Below are 26370 nucleotides of genomic sequence, written 5' to 3' on the forward strand. Positions count from 1 at the left end.
GAAGGCTTCGTGATTTGGGGGCAATATTAGGGTGGTTTTGGGGAGCAAGAACAGCGTGGCTTTGGGGACAAGAACAGCGTGGTTTTGGGGACAAGAACAAGGTGGTTTTGGGGACAAGAACAGCGTGGTTTTGGGGCCAAGAACAGGGCGGTTTTGGGGCCAAGAACAGGGCGGTTTTGGGGACAAGAATAAGGTGGTTTTGGGAGCAAGAACAGGGTGGTTTTGGGGACAAGAACAGGGTGGTTTTGGGGACAAGAATAAGGTGGTTTTGGGAGCAAGAACAGGGCGGTTTTGGGGACAAGAACAGGGTGGTTTTGGGAGCAAGAACAGGGTGGTTTTGGGGACAAGAACAGGGTGGTTTTGGGGACAAGAACAGGGTGGTTTTGGGACAGGAATAAGGTGGTTTTGGGGATAAGAACAAGGTGGTTTTGCAGGAAGCAACGCCGTGGTTTGGGGCGTACATCAGGCTGGTTTTGTGGCCACAGCAGCGTGGATTTGGGGGAAGGAGCGCGGTGGTTTTTGGGGTAAAACCCCCAAGTTTTGGCTGAGCACGGCTGTGTTTGGTGCGAATCTCACCTGGAGCTGCTGCTGCGGCTCCTCTGGCCCCAAATCTCCCTGTGGGAATCCCGGGAACCTCTCCTGGAGGTGGAAAAGCAGAATTGATCAGAATTGATGGAGGGAATTCCAGCTGGGGAGTCACATCCTGTCACCTGGGCTGGCATGGCAGTGACAGGAGCTGGAACCTCATCATGAACCACTGCAGCAATTCCAGATTTTTATCCTCTGCTTCTTTTCCCACCTGTTTTTTTTCTTTTTTCCCCTGTGAGGAGAATTCCTGGCACAGAATCTGTGGCTTCCCCATCCCTGGAATTGTCCAAGGCCACCCTGGGATGGTGGAAGGGACAAGATGAGTTTTAAGGTCATTCCCAACCCAAACCATTCTATGTTTTTCTGATTTCTGTGACCCTGATCTATCTGAGAAAGGAAATATTTGAATTCCAGAGGACAAAACAAAGGAATCAAATTGTTCCTTGTCCCCTGGTGCTGCTCTCTGCTTGCTGCTTTGTTTTCCTGCAGCAAGAGTTAAAATTTGCCCCAAAAATCCCATTTTAATGAGCTGCTGTAATCACTTGGAGATCTGGACTTGAGCCTTGTTGCCCAAGAGCTGCTGGAAGTGAACTTGGGGGAGGGATTGGCCAAATCCATCTGTAAACAAAGAGCTTGGTGTGACCTCAAAAACTGCAGAACCCCTCAAACAATAAAAAAAAAGAGATAATTACGATTTTTTCACCCTAAAAATCCTTCATCCATCCCAGCTGTGCCTGGAGCACACCTGGCTTTGGGATGGAGGTGTGTTGGAGGTCAGGATGTGCCAAACTTTTATCTCTAAGGGCAGAAATAATTCCTTTATCTCATCCTCCCCAACCCTGAGACAGCAAATCCCATAAATAAATAATAAATAAATAAATATAAATAAATAATGATAAATAAATAATAATAAATAATAATAATAAATAAATAAATTCAACCCCACAGCTCCGGGTGTCGAGGTGCTGGAGCTCACAATTCCGTTTTAATTATTATCATAATTATTATTTTAATTATAATGAATTTCTAGTGTGGAGTTCAGCCTTTCCAAAGCTGGGATTGCACCAGGCCTGGAGAGCAGCTGGGGTTATCTGATCCACTAATTACCCCCTGCACTAATGAGGATCCTGCCAGGGGGAAATCTCCTCCTGCAGGGCGTGCGTGGCCACGGGAGCTGCTCTGTGCCTGGAGCTCAGGGATTTGCTGCAGTTTTGGGGCAGTTTTGGGGCATTTCTGGGTAATTTTGGGGCAGTTTTGGTGTTTTTGGTGAATGGAGCTGTCTCTACCTGGAGATCCAGGGATTTGGAGCAGTTTTGAGGCAGTTTTGGGCAATTTTGGGGCAGTTTTGGTATTTTTGGTGAATGGAGCTGTCTCTGCCTGGAACTCCAGGGATTTGGGGCAATTTTGGGGGCAATTTTGAGGTGATTTTGGGGCAGTTTTGGTATTTTTATTGAATGGAGCTGTGTGTGCCTGGTGTTCCAAGGATTTGCTGCATTTTTGGGGCCATTTTGGGTAGTTCTGGTATTTTTGGTGAATTGAGCTCTCTCTGCCTGGAGTTCCAGGGATTTGGGGCAGTTTTTGGGACAGTTTTGGGGTAGTTTTGGTATTTTTGGTGAATGGAACTGTCTCTGCCTGTAGTTCCAAGGGTTTGGGGGCAGTTTTGGTATTTTTGGTGAATGGAGCTGTCTCTGCCTGGAGCTCCAGGGATTTGGGGCAGTTTTAGGGTGGTTTTGGGGCAGTTTTGGTATTTTTGGTGAATGCAAGTGTCTCTACTCAGAGCTCCAAGGAATTGCTGTGGTTTTGGGGGAATTGCTGGAATTCTGGGGCACTTTTGGTGTTTTTGGTGAATGGAACTGTCTGCACCTGGAGTTCCAAGGATTTGCTGCAATTTGGGGGCCATTTGGGGGCAGTTTTGGTATTTTTGAATGGAGCTGTCTCTGCCTGGAGCTCCAGGGATTTGCTGCAGGTTTGGCACAGTTGTGAAATTTTTGGTGGCTGGAGCTGTCTGTACCTGGAGTTCCAGGGATTTTGGGGCAGTTTTGATATTTTTAGTGAATTTTGGAGCTCTCCCAGCACTGATCCCTGCTGTTCCTCCTGCAATAACTGCAGGGAAAGGAAAGGAGCCCCGTGGTGGCTCCAGATGTTGGCACAGAAACATCATCCAGGGTGATTGTGTGATTGTGTCTGGAAATCAGGTGTACAACCCCAAATCTGACCCCACATGGACAGGTTTTTATACCCTTTTCCTTATATAATAATTATTAAACCCATATTGTTCTATTTACACATTGATCTTATCCAAGCAGGGATTCTTGTGATTTCCATCAGGTCCCCAAATATCCTTTCTCATGATTCTTGGGTTCTGCCCCAACACTTCAGGATTTTAGGTACAATCAGTCAATGGTCATGTCTGGATTCAGCCCCAACACTTTCAGGTATTGATTCTTGTTACCATTGCATCGCTTCTCATGATTCTTATTATGATCAAACAATAATATATTCAATTACCAAACAATTATCACATTTAACAATCATATTATTTATCACATGATGATCACACAGGTGCAGTTTCACATGATCCAATAAAGACAAAGCCCAACATTCCTTCCCAGGCCTGGTTCCCTTTCCCAGACCCAACTTTTCTTTCCACATCTGAATCTGTTCTGTGTAATTCCCATGATTTCAGAAACATTTTTAACCCTGTGCTATCACAGATGGTGCCCTCAGCACTCCCAGGGATGTCTGGAAGCAAAACTCATTTTTTCTGCAGGGAACAACCTGGGCTAGTGGGAGCTGCCCCTTGCTTGCCCATGGCAGAGCTGGAATTAAATCAACTTTAAATTCCTTCCAACCCAAGCATTGTGAAATTCTGTGAAATTCTGTGAATTTTTTTTTTCTGCTTTTCCTGCAGCAGCAAACCCTGCTCAGAGCTCTTGTTTTGCAGGAAATGGGGTGAAATCTTTTCACTGCTTCTTCCTCTTTTTGTGGCCAACCTCGTGTTTGGGGGGAACTGAGCCAGGGCAGGGTGGGCAGTTTTGGGGCAGTTTTGGTATTTTGGTGAATGGAGCTGTCTGTACCTGAAGCTCTGAGGAATTGGGGCAGTTTTGGGGGAAGTTTTTGGGGACTTTTTTGGTATTTTTGTTGAATGGAGCTGTCTCTGTCCAGAACTCCAAGGAATTGCTGCAGTTTTGGGGTGGGGCATTTTTGGGGCAATTTGGGGCATTTTTGGGGCAGTTTGGGGGCACTTTTGGTATTTTTGGTGAATGGAATTGGGGCAGTTTTGGGGCAGTTTTTTTTTGTTTTTGGTGAATGAAGCTGTCTCTGCCCAGAGCTTTAAGGAATTGCTGCAGTTTTGGGGGAATTGCTGCAATTTTGGGGCACTTTTTGATATTTTTGGTGAATGGAGCTGTCTGTACCTGAAGCTCTGAGGAATTGGGGCAGTTTTTTGGGGCAGTTTTGGTATTTTTGCTGAATGGAACTGTTTCTACCTGAAGCTCCAAGGAATTGGGGCATTTTTGGAGCATTTTAAGGCATTTTTGGGACGGTTTTGGGAGCAGTTTGGGGCTTTAGGTATTTTTAGTGAATGGAGCTGTCTGTGCCTGGAGTTCCAGGGATTTGCTGCAATTTTGGGGCAGTTTGGGGGGCAGTTTTGGTATTTTTGGTGAATGGAGCTGTCTCTACCTGAAGCTCTGAGGAATTGCTTCATTGTTGGGGCCTTGTTGGGGTTGTGGGCCTTGTTGGGGCCTTGTTGGGGCCTTGTTGGGGCCTTGTTGGGGCCTTGTTGGGGCCTTGTTGGGGCCTTGTTGGGGCCTTGTTGGGCCTTGTTGGGGCCTTGTTGGGGCCTTGTTGGGGCCTTGTTGGGGCCTTGTTGGGGCCTTGTTGGGGCCTTTGTATTTGATGAACAGACCTCCAAGGAATTGGGGCAGTTTTGGGCACTTTTGATATTTTTTGTGAATGGCTGTATCTGCCTGAAGTTCTGAGGAATTGGGGCAGTTTTAGGGCATTTTTAGGTGCTTTTGGGGCATTTTTGGGCATTTTTAGGGCATTTTTGAAGCAGTTTTGAGGCACTTTTGAAGCAGTTTTGAGGCACTTTTGACATTTCTGGTGGATGGAGCCATCTCTAGCTCCTGCTAACCCAAAGCAAATATTCCCTGACCATCTGCATAACTCACTCTCCTCCTCCAGAACTGCAGCTCAATTTCTGAGCAATTCCAAAGGAGCTTTTAAAATCTCTTTAAACCTCTGGGAAGGATCCCCTGGATCCTGGGAATGGCAGTGCAGGTGGAGGGTAAAAACCTTCAAAAATTCAAAATTGTGGAGCTGGAGCTGCTGAGCTTGGCTTAGGAAATGTGGGATGAGGACAAAGCTCAGCTTAAGGAAGGGAATCTTGGATGTGTGGGCTGTGTGTTCACTTGAGCCACGGTATTTTGGGGTTTTTTTCTATTGTTTTGGGATCTTTTCTATTGTTTTGGGATTTTTTCCATCATTTTGGGATTTTTTTTCCCATTGCTTTGGGAATTTTTTTCCATTGTTTTGGGATTTTTTTTTCATTATTTTGGAATTTTTTTCCATTGTTTTGAGATTATTCATGGTTTTGGGATTTTCATTATTTGGGGATTTTTCCATTATTATTTTGGGGTTTTCCATTATTTTGGGATTTCCCATTATTTGGGGTTTTCAATTATTGTTTTGGGATTTTCCATTATTATTTGGAATTTCCCATTGTTTTGGGATTTTCCCATTTTTGGGGGATTTTCCATTTTTTTGGGGATTTTTTCCCATTATTTTGGGATTTTCCATAATTCTACTTTTCTGCTCTGAGAGGTTTGTGAAATGCTCTGGGATTCACTTTGGGATCTGCACCTGAGCAGGGTCAAACTGGGATGGGCAGAGCTGGAATTTCCCCTCCAAACAAGAGGAATAAAAACTCCTCAGCGTTCCCAGCAGGGATTTAATCTGGAATCAACTGGAGAGGATCCCTCTGAGCAGAGCTCGGGTTCTGCACTGCCAGGAACGGGGATGAGCCTGAGAGCACCTGGGCGGGGGAGGGAAAGGGAATGGAATATTGGAATGGAATAAATAATGGAATGAAATAAATAATGGAATGAAATAAATATGGAATGAAATAAAAAAAATAAAATAATAAAGAAATTAAATAAAGAAATAAAATAATAAAGAAATGAAATAAGAAATAAAGAAATAAAATAATGGAAGAAATAAAATAAATAATGAAATAAAATAATGAAATAAATAAAATAATGGAGTGAAATAATATGGAATAAAATAAAGAAATAAAATAAATAAATAATGGAATAAAATAAATAATGGAATAAAATAAATAAGAAATGGAATAAAATAATGGAATAAAATAAATAAAATAATGAAATAAATAAAATAATGGAATGAAATAATAATGGAAAAAATAATGGAATAAAATAAAGAAATAAAGGAATAAAATAAAGGAATAAAATAATAATGAAATAAATAAAGAAATGAAATAAAGAAAATTAAATAAATAAATAATGGAATAAATAATGAAATACAATACAAGGTATAAAAATACAATACAAAATACAGTTAAAAATACAATAAAAATACAATACAATAAAACAATACAAAAATACAGTAAAACAAAATAAAATAATAAAAAATAAAACAATAAAGTAATAAAAAAATAAATACAAGATATGATATAAGATGCAATACAAGATACAATAAAAAATACAATAATACAATACAAAATACAGTAAAAAATACAATAATACAATAAAAAATACAGTACAAAATACAGTAAAAAACAATAATACAATAACAATACAATAAAACAATACAAAAATACAATAAACTAAATTAAAATAATAAAAACATAATAATAAAGTAATAAAAATTATACAAGATACAATAATACAATACAAGATACAATAAAAAATACAAAATTCACTAAAAAAATGCAATATCCAATACCACAAAAAATAAAAATACAACAATAAAAATAATTAAAAAGCAATATAAAAAATACTAAAAAATATTAAAATAAATAATTCAAAATTAAATGAAAGCTTCCTCCTCCAAAGCAGCCCCATGATTCCCAGCTGGAGTAAAGTTTGTTCCTATAGAAACTGCCAGGAGTTATGTAAGGAAAGGAGCTGCAGAGCACGGGGAGCTCGTGCTCCAAAATGCAAATCAGGTCCTGAACCACCCAAAAATCAGGAATAGCTCAGGGTGCTCCAGCTCTGCCTGGCAGGGATGGGCCTGGGACAGAGCTGAGCTGAGCTGGGACTGAACTGAGCTGGGACAATCTGAGCTTTGGGAGGGGTCAGAGTGCAAGGCTGGGTTTGCCTGGGCCTGGATTAATGGTTGAGCTTGTTTTTGGTTTATTTCTAATTTTTACATCTATATAAAATATATATGTAAGTATAAAAATATACATATATTTCCCTGGAATTCTGGGATGCATGGACAGGGACACATTTCCCTGGGATTCTGAATCCATGGATGGGGCCACATTTCCCTGGAACAGTTCTGGGATTTCCCTGGAATTCTGGAATCCATGGATAGGAACACATTTCCCTGGAATTCTGGAGTGCATGGACAGGGACACATTTCCCTGGGGCAGTTTGAGATTTCCCTGTTGCGGTTTGGGATCCATGGGTGGGGATTCCTGGATGGAATTCCTTGGAACAGTTCTGGATCCATGGATTGGGGACACATTTCCCTGTTGCAGTTTGGGATCCATGGATGGGGATTCTTGGATGGAATTCCTGGAGCAGTTCTGGGATTTCCCTGGAGCAGTTTTAGGATCCATGAACAGGGACACAATTCCCTGGAATTCTGGAATCCATGGATGGGACACATTTCCTGAGCAGTTCTGGGATTTCCCTGGAGCAGTTTGGGATCCATGGATGGGTCAGAGACAGACATGGAACAGTTTGGGATCAGTGGATGGGGACACATTTCCCTGGAATTCTGAATCCATGGACAGGGACACAATTCCCTGGAGCAGTTTTAGCATCCATGGATGGGTAGAGACACTCATGGAACAGTTTGGGATCAGTGGACAGGGACACATTTCCATGGAGCCCTTTGGGATCCATGGATGGGGATTTCTGGATGGGATTTCCCTGGAGCAGTTTGGGATCAGTGGATGAGACATTTCCCTGGAATTCTGTAATCCATGGATGAGAACACATTTCCCTGGAATTCTGTAATCCATGGATGGGGACACATTTCCCTGGGATCCAGGGACAGGGACACATTTCCCTGGAGCAGTTCTGGGATTTCCCTGGGAAATCCCTGGGATCCATGGGTGGGGATTCCTGGATGGAATTCCTTGGAGCAGTTCTGGATCCATGGATTGGGGACACATTTCCCTGTTGCAGTTTGGGATCCATGGATGGGGATTCTTGGATGGAATTCCCTGGAGCAGTTCTGGGATTTCCCTGGAGCAGTTTTAGGATCCATGAACAGGGACACAATTCCCTGGAATTCTGGAATGCACAGACAGGGACACATTTCCCTGTTGCAGTTTGGGATTTCCATGTTGCAGTTTGGGATTTCCCTGTTGCAGTTTGGGATTTCCCTGTTGCAGTTTGGGATCCATGGATGGGTCAGAGACAGACCTGACGCAGTTTGGGATCAGTGGATGGGAACACATTTCCCTGGAATTCTGAATCCATGGACAGGGACACAATTCCCTGGAGCAGTTTGGGATCCATGGATGGGGATGCCCTGGAGCAGTTTGGGATTTCCCTGGAACAGTTTTAGGATCCATGAACAGGGACACATTTCCCTGTTGCAGTTTTGGGATTTCCCTGTTGCAGTTTGGGATTTCCCTGTTGCAGTTTGGGATTTCCCTGTTGCAGTTTGGGATTTCCCTGTTGCAGTTTTGGGATTTCCCTGTTGCAGTTTGGGATTTCCCTGGAACAGTTTGGGATTTCCCTGGAGCAGTTTGGGATTTCCCTGAAGCAGCTTGCTGCTCATTCCCCCTGGGAAATAAATATCCCACTGAATTATTTCAGCAGGCTCTGAGTTGTGGTGCTCCCTCAGTCCTGCTCATGGAAGCAGCTCCTTTTTTTTTTTATTTTCCTGTTCCTCTCCTTTTCCAAGGACCTGTGGCTGGTTTATTTTTAAATTTTATTTTTAAATCTTATTTTTAAATTTTATTTTTAAATTTTATTTTCATTACATTTTTCAATTGTAATTTTTCCATTGTAATTTTTCCATTTTATATTTTGTCCATTGTATTTTATTGTATTTTAATTGTATTTTTATTGTATTTTAATTGTATTTTTATTGTATTTTTAATTGTATTTTTTCCATTGTATTTTTCCATTGTAATTTTTTATTGTATTTTTTCATTGTATTTTTCCCATTGTAATTTTGCATTGTAATTTTTCCATTGTATTTTTTCCATTGTCATTTTTCCATTGTCATTTTTTCCATTGTAATTTTTTTCCCCACTGTATTTTTTATTTTTTATGCTCTCTGCATTTAAAATTAAATATTTTTAAACACTCCCTGCAGAGTTATTACTGCAAAAAAAAATCTCTTTAGGAACTTGGGCCAGAATTTGGTGTCTGATTAAATTCCCTGGGGATTTCTCCACTAAAACCACTCCAGGCTGAGAATTTGGAGCAGGCAAAGGGAATTCTGCAGGGATTTAAAGGGGGTTCTGCAGGGGATTTTAAAGGGAATTCTGCAGAGATTTAAAGGGAATTCTGCAGGGGATTTAAAGGGAATTCTGCATGGGTTTAAAGGGAATTTTGCTGGGAATTTTAAAGGGAATTCTGCAGGGGTTTAAAGGGAATTCAGGATTTTTTTCAGTCATTCAAGTTGTTCAGCAGCCCTTGGAGCATGGATGAGCAGGGCTTGGGCTGTGGGGGTTGATTCTGGAAGGAAAATTGGAAATTTGGAAATCTGGAATTGTCTCCTGGACCCCTTGGGAATGCACCCAAGAGTTCAGAAAAGCTGGAAATGAAAATTCCCTGAGCAAGGGGGTCTGAGCAAACCTAAACCCTGTGCCAGAGCTCTGAGGAATGAAAAATTTTGGGATTCTTGTCCCAAAGTGATGATTCCTTCAATCCTGGAGGGAGTTTGGGGTGAAGCCACGAATTTCAGCAGAGCAGGGTTGGTGCCAGGTGACTTTGCTTTCCATGGATGATTTATTTCCATAGAATTATCCATAAAAATATCCCTAAATGAGCCCAAAGGCAAGGCTGGCACTGGTGGGCACTGAAGCAAATTCCCACTTTTCCACTGGTTTCCATTTTAGCCTGAAGGGAATTGAATTTAAAACATCAACCAGAGGATTCATGCAAAAAAAAAAACCAAAAAAAATATTTTTTGGTGGTTTAAGGAGCTGAATATTTGTTCTGGCCTTGGGAGCTGAATCCATAATTCCCTGAGTCAACGAGTGCTGGGCATCAGGGTGTGCCCAATTTTGGTGAGGGTTGATAATTGTGCCAGGCAGCTCAGCAGAGCTGATTAAAGCTGCTCCTGTGGTTATTTATTGATATAAACCCATTTTTCTCAGAATAAAACTCACCCTGAGCTCCAGCCCAGGCTTTTATCACCGAAGCTGCAGCAGGGTTGGGTTTTGGGGAAGTTAGAGGAGCAGCCCAGATGTGAGAGCCACATCTGGAGCTGTGAGAGCCACATCTGGAGCTGCCACCTGGGGCTTTTCCCAGCCAGCTCACCTTGAGAAAAGCTGTGAAACCCTGAGGAAATTCCTGCAAAAATCCCCCAAAAAATCAAATTGTGAGCTGCTGGGCACCTGCAGGGAGGTTTTCAGGGGGAGATGTCTCAGTGGGAAGAAGAGGAAGTGGGAGGTTGTTTTACATCTGCACCAAACCCTTCCCCCTCCCACTGCAGGAGACATTTTAAAAGATGTTTTTTAGAAGGCATTTGAAGGTGAAAATGTTGGTTTAGTTAAGCTGGGTGGCTGGGAATGGGGATTTTGGATTTGATCTGACCCCACCAGGGTTTGCTGTAGTATCAGGCTCGAGGAACATTTTGGAAAATCTGAATTTGCTCCCTGTGGGATCTGGAGTCCTTCATGAGCTGCTGGGTCACAATCTGTGAAAATCTCTGGGATAAAGCTCAGGGAATATTTTGGAAAATCCAGATTTGCTGCCTGTTCCCTCCTGTCCCAGAGCAGAATTCTGAGTTGTTTGGGTCACAATCTGGGAAAATCTCTGGGATAAAACCAACCCACATCCCTCAACTCCAATGTTCCCTGCAGCACCTTCTTAAAATGCAAAACTTTATTTTAAAATACTGGTTTAGTTAAGGTGGATGTCTTGGAAGGGGTTTTGGGTCTGATCTGACCCCACCAGGGTTTGCTGTGGCTGCAGGTTCAGGGAACATTTTGGAAAATCTGAATTTGCTCCCTGAGTGGATTCTGGAATCCCTCCTGAGTTTCTGGGGTCACAATCTGTGAAAATCTCTGGGATAAGGCTCAGGGAATATTTTGGAAAATCCAAATTTCTGCCTGTTCCCTCCTGTCCTAGAGCAGAATCCTGAGCTGCTGGGATCACAATCTGTGAAAATCTCTGAATTAACCAACCCCACATCCCCCAATTCCTGTATTCCCTGCAGCACCTTCTTAAAATGCAAAACTTTATTTTAAAATCTTGGTTTAATTAATCTGGGTGTCTTGGAAGGAGGTTTTGGATCTGATCTGACCCCACCAGGGTTTGCTGTGGCTGCAGGTTCAGGGAATGTTTTGGAAAATCTGAATTTGCTCCCTGTGTGGATCTGGAGTCCCCACAGGGAATAGGAATAGGAATAGGAATAGGAATAGAATAGGAATAGGAATAGAATAGGAATAGGAATAGGAATAGGAATAGGAATAGGAATAGGAATAGGAATAGGAATAGGAATAGGAATAGGAATATTCCAGAGCAGAATCCAAAGCTGCTGGGGTCACAATCTGTGAAAATCTCTGAATTCACCAACCCCACATCCCCCAACTCCTCTGTTCCCTGCAGCACCTTCTTAAAATGCAAAACTTTATTTTAAAATATTTATTTTTTTATTTAAAAATTAATTAATAAATAAAATATTTATTAATTTATTTTTAAATATTAGTTTAGATAAAATGGGTGTCTGGGAATGGGGTTTTGGATCTGACCTGACCCCACCAGGGTTTGCTGTGGCTGCAGGCTCAGGGAACATTTTGGAAAATCTGAATTTGCTCCCTGAGTGGATCTGGAGTTCCTCAGAATCTGTGAAAATCTCTGAATAAACCCACCCCACATCTCCCAACTCCTCTGTTCCCTTCTGCCTGGGCAAGGACACCCAAATCCCAGCTGGAATCTCCCCAGGGAACAGCTCACCCCTTGTATACACATTTATTACTGGGAGGAGTTAAAAAAAAAACAAAACTAAATAATAAATAAATAAAAAATTCATTTTAATTCCCAATTTAACAAAGCTGCTCCATCCTGGCTGGCCCAGAAATGAGATTTATTTATTTATTCCAGCTGGGATTCCCTGCTTGTCCCAGAGCAGGAAGGTGTGACAGCACCCCTGAGTCAGGTTTTAATTTTAATTTTAGTTTTATTTTTAGTTTTAGTTTTATTTTTAGTTTTAGGAGCAGGTTTTGTGGGGTGCTCCATGTGACAAACCCAGAGCTGATTACCCCCTTAATCCTTTTAGTCCTATCAAGGCTAAATTTATCTGGAGTTTAAATCTAACCTTGAATCTCATCATAATCCTCATGTTAGAGCCCTGGGGTGGATCTGGGACAGAATTCTGGGTGGAAATCACAACAAGGATCCTGGTTAAAAGGTTTTATTTGTATTTTTGTCATTTTTTTGGGGTATGTTTTTGTGCTGGAGTCGTGGGGTTTGCTTTGATAGTAAAGGAGGTTTTTTAAATTGATATAATTCTCAAAGGTCACTCCTGGAGAGGGGAAAAAGCAGCAAATAATGGCAAGAAAGGCCAAAATCTAGACTATAAAAACTTTAAAACCCCCTAAAAATAAAATAAAATGAATAAAAAAATAAATAAATTAAAATTAAAATAAATTAAAATAAAATAAAAAATAAAATAATAAAAGAAATAAAAGAAATAAAAAAATAAAATAATAAAATAAAATAAGATAATAAAATAAAATATACTAAATAAATAAAATAAATAAAAAATAAATAAAATAAATAAAATAAAATAATAAAATAAAATAAAATAAATAGGATAATAAAATAAAATATACTAAATAAATAAAATAAATAAAAAATAAAATAAATAAAATAAAATAGATAATAAAATAAAATAGAAAATGAAATAAAATAAAACAAATAAAAATAAAATAAATAAATTAAAATAAAATAAAATAAAATAAAATAAAATAAAATAAAATAAAATAAAATAAAAGGTGCTGGAGTTACCTGTTAGAGGTTGGATCCCTGTGCTCTGATTGCATTACCAGCCCAAATCCCTCAGGATTTCATTCCCAGGAATGGGAATTAAATTGTTAACAGCATCTCAAATCCAGCACTGCTTTTTTAGGGCTTTGAAATTACACTTTCTTCCCCCTCCCACCTCCCTCTCATTAACTCTGCTCTGCTATTTTAGCTGTGGCAAAAAAAGCAGAATCAATCTTCATCCTCCAGAAAAATGTCTGGAAAAAAGGGCTGTGGGGGCTCTTTGCTCCCTAATTCTGTTTTCCCAGTTCCCATACTGGACACCAGTTTGAGCTGGAACTCTGGACTGGGAGCTGATTTAATTTTAAAATATTCCTGAAATTTTCAGCAGGATGGAGAGGGTGGAATTGCTGTGGATCTCTGGGGAATGCCCTGCTGGGATTCCTGAGTCCATCTCAGCTCCTTGTTGGTTTTTTTGGTTTTTGTTGGTTTTGGGGGGTTTTTTGTTGGGATTTTTGTTTGTTTTCTTGGGTGTTTTTTCTTTCTTTTGTTTTGTTTTTTGTTTTGTTTTGTTTCGTTGTGTTTTGTTTTTCTTTTGGTTTTTTGGGGTTTTTTGTTTTTTGTTTTGGGATTTTTTGTGGATTTTTTTTAAAATCCCTGGCACAATCTCCCATCCATACTTTGGAGTTGTCCTGCCTGTCCAAGCACGAAAAACCAGGAATCTCCATCAGAGCCCTGGGAACTGATCATTCCTTGGGCTGGATTGATTTTGGGCCCAAATCCTGGGCTCAGTGCTGCTCTCAGCTGGGACTTCCAGCAGATTTGAAGATGCTCAGTGGGTTTTTGCTGTAGGGAATCTTCTGGAGCTGGAAAAAAAAAAAAAAAGCGGGATCACATGGCAGAGCTGAGGGGTGGACTTTTTTGGGTGGTTTAAATTCATTTTTTTCCTGCCTCTTCCCCTTGGAGCTGTTTGTGGATGGAAGAGGGAGCAAAAATCCCCCAAGGATCAGAATTTGGGAACACCCTGATGTTCAATTCCAGTTCCCAGCCTGCAATCCCAGTTCACTTGGTGCGGTTTCCCAGTTGCTCCAGGCAAAGAATAAAATATAAAAAATAAAAGTTTGGATTGGTGGGTGTCCTGGTTTGGAGGACAGGTGTCTGCTGAGAATGTAAAACCCCCCTCCTAATTATTATCATTTTGAAATCAAGGGGCTCTCAGGCAAAGATATGGGAATAGGAATAACAGTTCTTTCTAGGGAAATTAAAATAGAAATACAGCACTACAAAGAACAAACCCAAGCCCTGCCAGAGTCAGAATCCAAGCTGACAGCCGTCAGTCAGGCAGGGTGTTGGCAGCAGTCCCATCCCATGGTGGCTGCATCCTCCTGCAGTGACAGATGTGGCTCAGCTGGAGCAGTGCTCCTGTACAAGGTGCAGTTTCCTCCCAAGCTCCAGGGATGATGTGGAAGGGTCTGGTTTTCCTCTGGGATCCAGTGGGAAAGGCTGCTCTGATGTTCCAAATCTCAGTTTTTATCTGGGTAGGAAATGTTTGGCTCCTCCCCTGGCTGGAGCATCTCCCCATGGGATGATGGAATTTTATCAGCCATGCCCTGGGACTCAGTGGCCATGAACAGGAGAGATCTCCTGGAGGGAGGATGGGCTGTGCAAAGATAAAGAACACTGCCCCAGCTGGTTTATAAATATAACCCATGAACAGGAGAGATCTCCCAGGGAGATAAAGAGCACTGCCCCAGCTGGTTTTTAACCCATAGCCCATTAACAGGAGATATCTCCATGGAGATCAGGATCACTGGTTTTTAACATGGTCCCTGAAGAGCAGAGATCTCCTGGAGGGAGGATGGGCTGTGAAAAGATAAAGAACACTGCCCCAGCTGGTTTTAACCCATAGCCCATTAACAGGAGATATCTCCCAGGGAGATAACGAACACTGCTCCACCTGGTTTATAAAATTTGACCCATTAACAGGAGATATCCCCGAAGAGACAAAGAGCATTGTGCCATCTGGCTTATAACACTTGGCCCATGAACAGGAGAGATCTCCTGGAGGGAGGATGGGCTGTGCAAAGATAAAGAACACTGCCCCAGCTGGTTTAACAGCTGCCCATTAACAGGAGATATCCCACAGAGATCAGGATCACTGCCCCAGCTGGTTTATAAAATCTGACCCATGAACAGGAGAGATCTCCTTTGGGAATAAAGACCATTGTCCCAGCTGGGTTAACAGCTGCTGACAGAACAAAAATTTTTGTTCTCTTGCCAGGGCCACGATGGGCATCCTGGAACATCGGGGTGTTCATCTGCATCCGCTGTGCTGGGATCCACAGGAACCTGGGGTTCACATCTCCAGGGTCAAATCCGTCAACCTGGACCAGTGGACACAGGAGCAGATCCAGGTCAGGGCTGGGAAAAAACACCCACAAGATTTGGGTTTTTTTTTTGTTGTTGTTTTGGGGTTTTTTGTTTGTTTTTTGTTTGGGTTTTTTTGAGGGGATATTTTGGGTTTTTGGAGGGGATTTATTGGGGGGAGGATTTTGGATTTTTTTTTTTTTTTTGTATTTGATGGGTATTATGGGGGGTTTGGGGTTTTTTTTTGGTTTTTGGAGAAGGTTCTTTGGGATTTTTTTGTATTTGGGGAGTATTTTGGGGGATTTAGGGGTTTTTGGGCGTTATTGGTGGTTTTTTACGGGTTTTTGGTCTTTGATTTTTTTGGTATTGTGTTTTTTGGTTGGTTGGTTGGATTTTTGGGGTTTTTTGTTGTTTGTTTGGGTGTTTTGTTGGGTTTTTTTTTGTTTTTCTTGGCTTTTGGGGGTTTTGGGTTTTTTTGAGGGGTATTTTGGGAGTTTTTAGGGGGGTTTTGGGGTTTTTTTGGTCTTTGTTTTTTTGTTATTGTTGTTGGGGTTTTTTGTTTGGTTGGTTGGAAATTTTTTTGGTTTTTTTGTTGTTTGTTTGGGTGTTTTTGTTGGGTTTTTGTTTTTCTTGGCTTTTGGGGGTTTTTTGGGTTTTTTTGAGTGGGATGTTGGGAGGTTTTGGGGGGGGTTGGGATGTTTTTGGTCTTTTTTTTGTTATTGTTGTTGGGGTTTTTTGGTTGGTTGGTTGGTTTTTGTTTTTTGGGGTTTTTGTTTTGGTTTTGGGGGTTTTTTTGTCTTTGTTTTTTGGTATTGTTGTTGGGTTTTTGGTTGGTTGGTTGGTTGGCTTTTTTGGGGTTTTTTGTTGTTGTTTATTTGGGTGTTTCATTGGTTTTTTGGGTTTTGTGTTGTTTTTTTGACTTTTTTTTGGTGGGTTTTAAAATTTATATTTATATTCATTTAATGTTTATATTATATTATATATTTAACATTATTATATTTATATTGTGTTTAATATTTATATTTATATTTATATTATTTTTATATTTATTTATATTTATTTAATATTTATCCTGCCTTGGGAGGGGATTGGAGCAGCTCCTGCCTTCCTTGATTTCTCTTCTCTGGAGATGCTTTGGGAGAGTTTTAACACCCAGAAAATGCCATTTGAAGGAATTTTTTTGGATTTCAGTGCGTGCAGGAGATGGGGAATGGCAAAGCCAATCGTCTGTACGAAGCTTACCTGCCTGAGAACTTCAGGAGGCCCCAGACAGACCAGAATCCTTTGTTTATTCTGGGAAAAAAAATCAGATTTTCATCCTGGAGCTGGGTGGTTGAAGCTCCCTGGGGGAGGAGGAGTTTCCATGGGGATGGGAATGAGGGAATTGCTGCAGATTTTGATTTTTCAAAAGTGCTGGGTATTCCAAGGGCTTGGATTTTCCAAAAAAAAAAAATTTAATTAATTCCTGAGTATTCCAAAGACTTGAATTTTCCCAAAACAAATTCCTGAGTACTCCAAAGGCTTGGATTTTACAAAAAAAAAAAATTCCTGAGTATTCCAAAGACTTGGATTTCCAAAAAAATAAAATTGCTGAATATTCCAAATGCTTGGATTTTCCCAAAAAAAATCTGAGTATTCAAAAAATTTTGATTTTTCAAAAAGTGCTGAGTATTCCAAAGGCTTGGATTTTCCAAAAAAAAAAAAATATCCTATATATTCCAAAATTTGGATTTTTCAAAAAAGTGCTGAGTATTCCAAAGATTTTGATTTTTCAAAAAAAAAATGCTGTGTATTTAAAAGGCTTGGATTTTCCAAAAAGTGCTGAATATTTAAAAGACTTGAATTTTCAAAACAAAGAGAAATTCCTGAGTATTGCAAAGGCTTGATTTTCCAAAAAAAAGTGCTGACTATTCCATAGATTTTGATTTTTCAAAAAGTGCTGAGTATTCCAAAGGCTTGGATTTAAAAAAAAAAAAAAAAAAGAAAAAATCCTGAGTATTCCAAAAATTCGGATTTTTCCAAAAAAGTGCTGAGTATTCCAAACATTTTGAATTAAAAAAAAAAAAAGAAAGTGCTGAATATTCCAAAGCAAGATCCTAAATCCTGATTTAATTCCCTTTTTATAGCACTGAAATAACCTGGAACAACCCAGCAGCAAAACAAACGAGTTGGGACCCAGCAGTAAATTATTTTAAGAAAGTTGCTGCTGGAAATGCTCTTTAAACAATGATTTAATTTAGTTGCAGTACCTTGTTCCTCCCTGCCAAAAGGAGGTTTCTGTTCTGGAATCCTTTGTCCTTAACCTGCTGCTGCAGAGCTGTGGAGAGTTTTATCCGGGATAAATATGAAAAAAAGAAATATATGGACAGAAGCATCGACATCAACGCCTTCAGGGTGAGTCTGGAGGGCTCCATTAGTGATTAAAATATTGAAATTAGTAATTAAATAATTGAAATTAATGATTAAAATAATTGAAATTAGTGATCAAAATTATTTCAATTAGGAATTAAAATAATTTAAATGTCCCCAGTAGTTCATGGAGTGAATTTCAGCCCAGAGCTGAGATTTGAAGATTTTTGCTATAGGGAATTTTCCAGGTTATCCAGGCAAAAATAAAGTAAAAATAAAAATAAAAATAAAATAAAATATAATAATAATAATAATAATAATAATAATAATAATAATAATAATAACCCAGGATCACAGACATGGCAGAGCTCCAGGGGTTGGAGGGTTTTTTTTTGTGGTTTAAATTCTGTTTTCTTCATCTGACTGATTGGTTTGTGTGGATGGAGATCTCCAGGGATAATGACTGGAGGAAATTTTGGAAGGGTTTTATCCAATTCCTTGCTCAGAGCAGGAAAAGTGCAAATTTAAACTCAAATTCAGCTGTTCCTGAGGGATTTTATATCAGTAACAGCATTGGCTGTGGGTATTTTCCTGATTTTTTTTCCCCTCTTATCAGGGATTTTTGTGAGCTTTTTCTTGAATTTTTTCCCTCTTATCAATGATTTTATTCCCCTGATAGAAAGAAAAAGAGAAAAAAAATGTTTAAATTCCTATTCCCTCTTTTTGGATCTTTTTGATTTCTTGAATTTTTTTTTCTCTCACATCAGTGATTTTTTTTTTCCTTCACAGAAAGAAAAAGACAAAAAAAATTGTCTAAATTCCTATTCTCTCTTTCCTCTTGGATCTTTTTTTTTTTTAATTTTTTTCCCCTCTTACATTGATTTTTTTTGTCCCCTGACAGAAAGAAAAAGACGACAAATGGAAAAGGAGCAACGAGTCGGACAGAAAAGTGGAGCCCATCATCTTTGAGAAGGTGAAAATGGTAAGAGGGGGAGGAGGAGGAGGAGGGGAAAGGAAAATTCTGGATCTGTCCCTGAGGGATTCCAGGAGAGTTTTTGTGCCTCAGTCACCCCGGGGTGTTTGGGGCTGTTTTCAGCAGACACTGAGCAGATGTGCAGGATGGAATCCAGAAATTCCCAATTCCCTGCAGCTCCTGCCTACTCCAAGTTCAGAACCTGCTGGGATCATGAAAAACTCAGAAATGTTCCCTCTGAAATTCATCTGGGGAGGGCAAAGAGAATCTTGCTTTTATTTTTGACTTGATTTTACTTTTATTTTACTTTTATTTTACTTTATTTTTAATTTTTTTTAAAAAATTTGCTTTTGTTTGACTTTATTTGATTTATATTTTACTTTTTTTAAACTTTGTTTGATTTATATTTTACTATATTTTTAATTTTTTAAATTTTGCTTTTATTTTTGGCTTTATTTGGCTTATATTTTGCTTTTTTAATTTTGCTTTTATTTTTTACTTTGACTTATATTTTACTTTTTTTTGCTTTTATTTTGACTTTGACTTATATTTTCCTTTTTTAATTCTGCTTTTATTTTTTACTTTATTTGACTTCTATTTTACTTTTTTTTTAATTTTTATTTTATTTTTTACTTTATTTGACTTATATTTTACTTTATCTTTTTAATTTTGCTTTTTTTTTTACTTTGTTTGACTTCTATTTTACTTTATTTTTTATTTTACTTTTATTTTTGCCTTTATTTGACTTTATTTTACTTTATTTTTTATTTTTTTATTTTGATTTTATTTTTTACTTTATTTGACTTATATTTTACTTTATTTTTTTTTTAATTTTTGTTTTATTTTTTACTTTATTTGCCTTATATTTTACTTTTTTTTTTTACTTTTATTTTTTACTTTATTTGACTTATATTTTACTTTATTTTTTCCCCTGGGAAAGGGGTTAATCTCATTAAAACCTCTGACATTTCACAAAGATTTGTGTTGTTTCTTTCCTTCCCAGCCTCAAAAGAAAGACGAAACGCAGCAATCCAGGAAAAGTTCCCCCAAATCCGAGCCAGTCATGGACCTGCTGGGCCTGGGTAAGAGAAATTGGTGTAGAAATGGTGAGGATTTGAGGAGTTCCAACTCTCATTTTCCCTGTCAGGTGAACAATTCCAGCAATCCTGCAGGAATATTCCGATTAAACTGCTGGGGAAGAGTTTCCCGTGGGATTCCAGGAGGGACAAACAGAACCTGGGGGCACTGCAGAGGGGTGAGGGAGTGGGGATCAGGGTGGGGTGGCACAGAGGTGTCCCCAGGCTGGGGACAGGACAGCAGGACGTGTCTGTGTGTCCTCAGGCTGGCACTGCCCCACGTTGGGCGCCAGAATGTAGGAGGTGGCGGTGGGCAGGACAGAGAGAGAGATCTCTAAAGCCAGGTCTGGAACTTGTGTTTATTGCAAAAGGGCCCTGCCTGGAGCTGCCAGGCACAGCTCAGAGCAGGGCTGTCCTGCTTTGGAGGACAGGTGTGTGCTGAGAAAGGCAGGAGCTTCTCTTTGAAATGGAGAATGTAAACCCCCTCCCTCCAAATTATTACAATTTTGAAATCAAGGGGCTCTCAGGCAAAGATATGGGAATAGGAATAACAGTTCTGTACTAGGGAAATTAAAATAGAAATACAGCACTACAAAGAACAAACCCAAGCCCTGCCAGAGTCAGAATCCAAGCTGACAGCCGTCAGTCAGGCAGGGTGTTGGCAGCAGTCCCATCCCATGGTGGCTGCATCCTCCTGCAGTGACAGATGTGGCTCAGCTGGAGCAGTGCTCCTGTACAAGGTGCAGTTTCCTCCCAAGCTCCAGTGGTGATGTGGAGCAATCCCGTTTCCCTCTGGAGTCCAGTGGAGAAAGGGGCTCCCTTAGTGTCCCAAAACCTCTGTTTGTATCTTGGTAAGAAATGTTGGGCTCTTCCCCCTGGCTGGAGCAACTCCCAATGGGATGCAGTAATTTTATCAGTGCCACAGTGGGACTCAATGGCCATGAGCAGAAAATGACTCCTGGAGGAAGGATGGGTTGTGAAAAGATAAAGAACACTGCCCCAGCTGGTTTATAAACCATGGCCATGAACAGGAGATATCCCATGAGATAAAGAACACTGCCCCAGCTGGTTTATAAACCATGGCCATGAACAGGAGATATCCCATGAGATAAAGAACACTGCCCCAGCTGGTTTATAAACCATGGCCATGAACAGGAGATATCCCATGAGATAAAGAACACTGCCCCAGCTGGTTTATAAACCATGGCCATGAACAGGAGATATCCCATGAGATAAAGAACACTGCCCCAGCTGGTTTCCATGGATGCCCATTAGCAGAATATCTCCCACAGAGATCAGGATCACTGCCCCACCCTCAGCAGATGGTGACAGAACAGACACCTTTGATCACACCCTGTATTGGAACCCCAGAAAAGGGCACTGAGAGAGTGGGGGTTGAGAGGAAGAGGTAAGAGAGTGGTAAGAGAGAGAGAGAGCTCAGAGAGCCAAGAGCATGGTAAGAGGAAAAGCTCAGAGAGAGTTCAGAGGGCTCAGAGAGCAAAGTTCCCATTACAACACCATAAATCTTCTGTGTTGAATATTCTCATTTCCACTAACCAGTCTAACACAAGTTACAAATCCTATAGCATTTACATCCAGCCTGTAAGAACCATTACATTACCATATTGTGTCACACTTTGAACCCTAAAAACTTCTCTTTGGACCCCTTCTGCCAGGCCAGCAGGGTCTTCTCTGACCCTTGGACTGTCTGCAAACAGAGAATTGTTCAAGAGGGGATTGCTTTCAGCTGGCCATTCTATTTTTTTCTTTTTATTTAGTAACTCAAAGATGGCTTTCATTGCAATCTCCCTTATGGTTTCCATATTCTCAGAACCTTTTACCAGCAATCATATTGACAAGGTTTTCCTGATTGATCCTTCTCTTGTGTCCCTGCAGACGCTCCGGTGACAACGCCCGTCCCCAACGGGCGGCCCTGCAGCCTGGAGAAGGACCTGGACCTGTTTGCATCCGTGGGAGCCAGCTCAGACTCCAGGAGGGTGAGCTGGGAGTGCTGGAAAAGCCTGCAGGGGTCACAGAACCACGGGGGAATTTGGGATGGAGAGGGTGTGCAAGAGCAGGGATATTTCTGCCAAGGTGTTCCAGCCTGGCCTTGGACACTTCCAGGAATTCTCATTTGAGGTGGAGGGGATGTTGAAGAGCAGGGATATTTCTGCCAAGGTGTTCCCACCTGGCCTTGGACACTTCCAGGAATTCTCATTTGGGATGGAGGGGATGTGCAAGATCAGGAACATCTTCCAGGATGTTCCAAGGTGTTCAGCTTGGCTTTGGACAGGTGCAGAAATTCCCATTTGGGATGGAGAGGATGTTCAAGAGCAGGGATATTTCTGCCAAGGTGTTCTCATGTGGCCTTGGACACATTCCTAGGCCTGGGAATGCTGTGCTGTGTTTCAATTGTCTGCCCCAAATCTGCCTTCATCTAAATTTCCCTGATTAAACCCCCAAACCTTCCCTGTCCCAGCCATCCCTGGATGTGTGGTGGATGCTCCCCATCCCCCTGGTGCTGCACTTTGCCCTGACCCTGTCCCTTTGTCCCAGGTCGTTGGCTCCATGCCAACCTCTGGAAGTGCTGGCTCTGTTCCTGAAAACCTGAATCTGTTCCCTGAGCCTGGAGGCAAAGGGGAGGAGGTGGGGAAGAAGCAGCTCTCCAAAGACTCCATCCTGTCCCTGTACGGCTCCCAAAGCTCCCAGGTGCCAGCACAAGGTAACCCTGGCTGGGCTGGGACCTGCAGAGGGTGCCTGGGGTGTCCTGGGGGGTGACAAAGCTCCAGGAGAAGTGGGAATGGGGCTGAGACAATCCCAGGATGGGGAGGGAGGGGAGGGAGTGTGAAGCTCATGCTGTTCCAGGCGTCTTCCCGCTGTCCCAGGCTGCTCCCAGCCCTTCCCAGCCTGGCCTTGGGCATTTCCAGGGATCCAGGGTGGCCACAGCTGCTCTGGGAAATCCATCCCAGCCTCTCACCAGCCTCAGGGAGGGATTCCTGCCCAATATCCAACCCTGCACTGGGAATCAGGGAATTACCAATATCCAACCCTGCACTGGGAATAAGGGAATTCCTTCCCAATATCCAACCCTGCACTGGGAATCAGGGAATTCCTCCCCAATATCCAACCCAACTCTGCACTGGCAATCAGGGAATTCCTGCCCAATATCCAACCCAACTCTGCACTGGCAATCAGGGAATTCCTCCCCAATATCCAACCTAACCCTGCACTGGGAATCAGGGAATTCCTTCCCAATATCCAACCCTGCACTGGCAATCAGGGAATTCCTTCCCAATATCCAACCCAATCCTCTCCTCTGGCACTGAGAATCAGGGAATTCCTTCCCAGTGTCCAACCCTGCACTGGCAATCAGGGAATTCCTTCCCAATATCAAACCCTGCACTGGCAATCAGGGAATTCCTCCCAGTGTCCAACCCAACCCTACCCCTGCACTGGGAATCCATTCCCTCACATCCCTGCCCAAATTCCCTCTCCAGCTTAGCTCAGAACTGTGAGCAGCCCAAGAGCAGCTCAGTCTACATCTGAACTGTGCCATTCCAGGCTGGGATTGAGCTGTGCCATTCCAGGCTGGGACTAAAGTGAGCCATCCTAGCCAGGCTGGGACTGAACTGAGCTATCCCAGGCTGGGATTAAACTGAACTGAGCCATCCAGCCAGTCTGGAACTAAGCTGAACTGTGCCATTCCAGGCTGAGATTGAGCTGTGCCATCCCAGGCTGGGACTAAACTGAGCTGGGACTAAGCTGAACTGTGCCATTCCAGGCTGGGACTAAACTGAGCTGTGCCACCCCAGCCCCTGATGTGATTTCTGTCCCCTCCTTTCCCAGGAGCGATGTTCATGGCTCCGGCTCAGCTGGGCTATCCCTACCCCGGCTTCCCAGGAGTTGCCCCTTCCATGGTGGCCCCATCTGTGGGCATGCTGGCCCAGCCTGGGGCTGCAGGCATGGTGGCCCCCATGGCCATCCCAGCTGGCTACGTGGGCAACGTGCTGGGCGTGCCCAACGGGCTGATGGGGGCCCAGCAGCCCGGATACGTGGCCACGGTGGCCCAGCCCGTGTTTGGGGTGCAGCCAGCACAGCAACTGCAGTGGAACCTGGCACAGGTGAGGGGGACATGGTACAGGTGAGGGGGACATGGTACAGGTGAGAGGGGGACATGGCACAGGTGAGGGGGGACATGGCACAGGTGAGGGGGACATGGCACAGGTGATGGGGACATGGTACAGGTGAGAGGGGGACATGGCACAGGTGAGGGGGGACATGGCACAGGTGAGGGGGACATGGTACAGGGGAGGGGGACATGGCACAGGTGAGGGGACATGGTACAGGTGAGAGGGGGACATGGCACAGGTGAGGGGGGACATGGCACAGGTGAGGGGGACATGGCACAGGTGATGGGGACATGGCACAGGTGATGGGGACATGGCACAGGTGAGGGGGGACATGGCACAGGTGAGAGGGGAACATGGCACAGGTTGGGGGAACCTGGGGGGTTTTCTCTGATATTTCCTGGGAGTTGGAGGGGTTCTGGGGCAGGGGTTGGGGGGAACTCCGGGGGTTTGAGCCCCTGGGAATCCCAAGGTCCCTGGGAATCGCAGGGTTTGGGGGGTTGGGAGAGAATTCCCAGCCTCATTTCCCAGCCCAAAGCACTGAGGCCATGGACACCTCCAGGGTGGAGTTCCAGACTTTTCTGGGCCGTTCCAGGGCCTGATTCCTGCTGATTTCCAGCCTGTCCTGAAATCCTCCCATGTCCCCCCATGCCTGGGGATTCCAAACCTCCCTGGGCCATTCCAAGGACTAATTCCTGCTATTTTCAAGCTGCCCTGAAGTCCTCTTGTATCTTGGGATTCCAGACTTTTCTGGGCCATTCCAAGTCCTGAGCACCCTTTCCATACAGAAATTCCTGCTGAATTCTAGCTTGTCCTGAAATCCTCCCATGTCTGGGGACTCCAAACTTTTCTAGGCCATTCCAGGTCCTAATTTCTGCTGATTTCCAGCCTGTCCTGAAGTCCTCCCATGCCTGGGGATTCCAGACTTTTCTGTGCCATTCCAAGTCCTAATTCCTGCTGATTTTCAGCCTGCCCTGAAGTCCTCCTGTATCTTGGGATTCCAGACTTTTCTGGGCCATTCCAAGGCCTGACCACCCTTTCCATACAGAAATTCCTGCTGTTTTTCAACTGCCCTGAAATCCTACCATGCTTGGGGATTCCAAACCTTCCTGGGCCATTCCAAGTCCTAATTCCTGCTGAATTCCTGCCTCCCTGAAATCTTCCCATCCTTGGGTATTCCAGACTTTTCTGGGCCATTCCAGGTCCTAATTCCTGCAGATTTCCAGCCTGCCCTGCAGCCCTGCCCTGCTGGGCAGCCTCACCCTGCTCCCCTTTAGGGCTCTGCTGTTTTTGGGAGCCACGAGCAGTGTCCAGCCCCAGCCCTGAGCTCTCTCCTGTCCTGTCCTGTCCTGCAGGTGACCCAGCAGATGGCTGGGATGAATTTCTACGGAGCCAACGGGATGCTGGGCTATGGGCAGTCCATGGGAGGAGGAGGAGGAGCAGCCCAGGGCAGCAACCCCTCGCTGTGGAAATGAGCCCTCGCTCGCACGTGACCATTTCTGCCTTTGTTCTGTTCTCCAAACCTGCTCCATCACACATTCAGGGGTTTTTTTGTTCTTATTTTAATCCTTTCAGGTTTTTGTGGGAGAACCAAACTCCCCCCTCCAACCTGAATTGATTTTTTATTTTTTTTTTCCCATCCCTGAGCTCCATCTCTGCCTTTCCACTGTCACAGCCACGGGGACAGCTCGGTGGCCAGGCCAGGAGCAGCCCCGTCCTCAGCACAGTCAATGCACACAGGGAGGGATTCCCTCCCTGCTCTGAGCTCCACCTCAGCTCCTGGGTAGCACTTGATGCCCTGCTGGGCACCTGGGCACAGGTGGGCACTGGGAAACTTGGGAAATCTGGACTGAATCTCTGCCCAGAAAGCTGGGATTTCTCACTTCTACGCCAGTGTTAGATTATTTTTGGGGGGGGGGTGGGAAAGGGGTGGGGGAATTTTGTTTGGGTGCTGAGGAGCTGGATTTAAGATTTAAGCCGAGCCCAGGGGCAAGCAAGCCTTGCTACCTCCTCCCTTGAGCGGAGCTCTCCCTGCTCCCACCCTCCTTGGAACCAAAGTCCTTGGGAAAAGCCCTGTCCCACCCCCCTGGGCGAGCAGGAATCTCACCCAGGGTGGGGGCAAAGCCGATGGAATGTGAAAAACTTGCACTGCAGAGTGAAAATTCTGGCTGCTGTTGGGATCTGATGGAATTTCACTTCTAACAATCTAACCAGAGTTAATTCTCCAGGGCCCAGAGCCCTGTGCAAGTTTTCTTACACTTTTAAAAAAAAAAATGACTCTGACATCCTAATTTATACTTTTTTCATGTATTTTTTTTTCTGTTTTGTTCTTGTTGTCGTTGTTCCTGTGTAAAATCCTGGTTCCCTCCTTTCCTGGCTCGCTTGGGGACATTTTAATCTTAGGCAGATTTCTTTTCTCATCTCCAGTAGAACCCAAAACTGCTTCAAAAGTCAGCAAGAATCGGACTTGTGGTCTGCTCTCTCCTGTGGATATGTAAATTCCCAAATAAAATATTTGCAGTGGA

The 26370-nt window shown here is 42.9% G+C and overlaps 1 protein-coding gene across 1 annotated transcript in view; it reads left to right on the top strand.

Annotated features, from left to right (window-relative positions):
- Window positions 1-26370, top strand: part of SMAP2 (small ArfGAP2) — a 27206-nt gene extending 836 nt beyond the window's left edge. The window contains 10 exon segments of the mRNA XM_033080837.2: window positions 15235-15300; window positions 15303-15367; window positions 16512-16597; window positions 17636-17714; window positions 18571-18651; window positions 19646-19724; window positions 21615-21715; window positions 22275-22440; window positions 23565-23839; window positions 25201-26370. Coding sequence (XP_032936728.1) covers window positions 15235-15300; window positions 15303-15367; window positions 16512-16597; window positions 17636-17714; window positions 18571-18651; window positions 19646-19724; window positions 21615-21715; window positions 22275-22440; window positions 23565-23839; window positions 25201-25320 — 1118 coding nt within the window. The 3' untranslated portion in view covers window positions 25321-26370.

This window comes from Catharus ustulatus, chromosome 26 (genome assembly GCF_009819885.2).
Source record: "Catharus ustulatus isolate bCatUst1 chromosome 26, bCatUst1.pri.v2, whole genome shotgun sequence".
NCBI classification, from domain to species: Eukaryota; Metazoa; Chordata; class Aves; order Passeriformes; family Turdidae; genus Catharus; species Catharus ustulatus.